The 2026-nt window shown below is 42.6% G+C and overlaps 1 protein-coding gene across 1 annotated transcript; it reads right to left on the bottom strand.

Annotated features, from left to right (window-relative positions):
* LOC121904420 (zinc-binding protein A33-like) lies at nt 1-1437 on the bottom strand. The gene has a single exon (XM_042422172.1). The coding sequence runs from the start codon at nt 1435-1437 to the stop codon at nt 13-15; it is 1425 nt and encodes a 474-aa protein (XP_042278106.1). The 3' UTR covers nt 1-12.
* Between the last annotated feature and the right edge of the window lie 589 nt (nt 1438-2026).

Raw genomic sequence — 2026 nt, 5'->3', positions numbered from 1 at the left:
CCTTCCTGAACATCACAGAGAAATCTCAGTTTGACAGATTTTGATATCAGTGGTTTTAGCACCACCAGCCTCTCCAACGCTGAAATAAGGGAAGAGTTTCTCAGTGAAAGTGTCTCTGTGAGTGTAGATGTGAGTCATGTCTTCAGGGTCGTAGAAAGACACCTCCCCCCTGTCATAGTCCAGCTGGACTCTGATGCTCTGGAGACTCTTCTTCACACTGACAGTCTCACCAAGACCATCAATGTATTTTCCATCACCATGCCACAAACACCACAATCCATATTCTGGTGAAGATTGTCTTTTTCCCTTCCTGTCAACTGACTCTTTAGCCAAACCCACATTCCAGCCTGGATGGTCTCCCACCTCCACCTCCCAGCTGTGTTTCCCTGAGCTGAAGCCCTCAGAGCCCAGAACAGTGGTATACTCCATGTTTCTTTCTGGATTATCAAGGAGCTGCTGCTTTGTGTTTCCACGTCTCACACTGGTCAGATCATCAGACAGATAGAGACGGGGGTTTGCAGTGTTTGGGTCCAGAATGACAGGACTGAAGTGGACCTTCTCCTTCATCTTCTCACAGACTCTGAAGGACAGGTTGCCCAGGTGTTTGGCCACATCTATCAGCGCTCCTGAGACCAGCTGTGGATCTGACAGTGAGCACTGGTCTCTGGCTCTGGTCTGAGTGGGTTTATAACTGCTGAGGAATGACACCTTGTGTTTCTGCAGGTCTTCTTCAACAGCAGAGATACTGTCTGACAGAGAGGAGATCTGATCCTGAATTCTCTTCATCTCTCTGTTGATAGTCTTCCCTTTCTGCTCCTCTTCCTCCCTCAGAGCTGCCAGTCTGGACTCCTCTTCCTCTTTCAGGAACTGGTGGAGCTTGTCAAACTCTGCTCTGATCTGCTTCTCTGTGGACAACAGCTGCTTCTTGGAGTGTTGAATCACTTCATTGTATGTTTTCTCCACTTGTTTGTATTTGTTTTTCTTGTCCTGTAGAGACTTTAAGTCAGATTTCAGCTGGTCCTTCAGGTCACTGACTGCTTGTTCTACAGGAACCACCTTGTGACCTTTTTGGTGAGGAAAATCACAGACAGGACACACAGCTCTCTGTTCATCTTTACAGAACAATTCAGGCTCTTCTTGATGTTTGTCACACACCACCTCCACCTTCTTTTCTCCTTTTTCTGTCTCAGGTGATCCAGCTTTCAGTATCCCAGCAAAGGAGTCAGCTAGTTCCTTCAGTGCAAAGTTCACCTCTGGATCTTTTGAAAATTTTCTTTTACAAATGGGACAGTTTTTGTTTTCCGCTTGTTCCCAGAATTTTTGCAGACAGCTTGAACAGAAGCTGTGGTTGCAGGTCAGAGAAACAGGATCACTGAAAGTCTCTGAACACACATGGCAACTCAGCAAACTTTTGAGATGAGCATCTTTCTCAGCCATTTTCTTTGTTTTCCTAATTGGTTTCAAAGAAAAACTCACTAATTTTTAATTTCCAGTTCGCTTCTTACAGTCCTCTAAGTGAGCGTTGTTCGGTTAGAGATTCCAACTCTGTAATGGCGTCGTGGCTCTGTTCAAAATGTCAAGATCTGCCTTCAGCTTCACCCTCCTCTTTAATTGGTTAATCATTAATGGTAATAAAAGCTGCTTTCTGCTTTTATTACTAAGATATTGAACAAGATGTGACCTACAACCTGTGCAACTTGTCCTTCAGGGTTAAAATTTCATTCTGGACCCCGGACAGTGAGAGAAATCTAAACACAGACAGGAAGGTTAAGAAGTTAAATACACTTCAGGTCACAGTGAAGACAGAGAAACTGTTGCAAAAACAGTTGATGAAAAAAACATTGATAATAGACTCTAAAGATGACATTTATTTACTATATGATGTGAGGAAACATTAATGAGGTGTGTTTGTAAGTGTCTCTATCTGTATTTGTGTTTGATTATAATTTTCTCAGTTAACATTTTATTTTTCCATATCTAAACAGATATTTCATTTTAAAAAACTATGTTGATTTTTTAGGATGGA

The sequence above is a fragment of the Thunnus maccoyii genome, chromosome 9 (assembly GCF_910596095.1).
Source record: "Thunnus maccoyii chromosome 9, fThuMac1.1, whole genome shotgun sequence".
Taxonomy (NCBI): domain Eukaryota; kingdom Metazoa; phylum Chordata; class Actinopteri; order Scombriformes; family Scombridae; genus Thunnus; species Thunnus maccoyii.
Note: the sequence above shows the minus strand (reverse complement) of the source record. Positions and strands in the feature narration are given on the sequence as shown.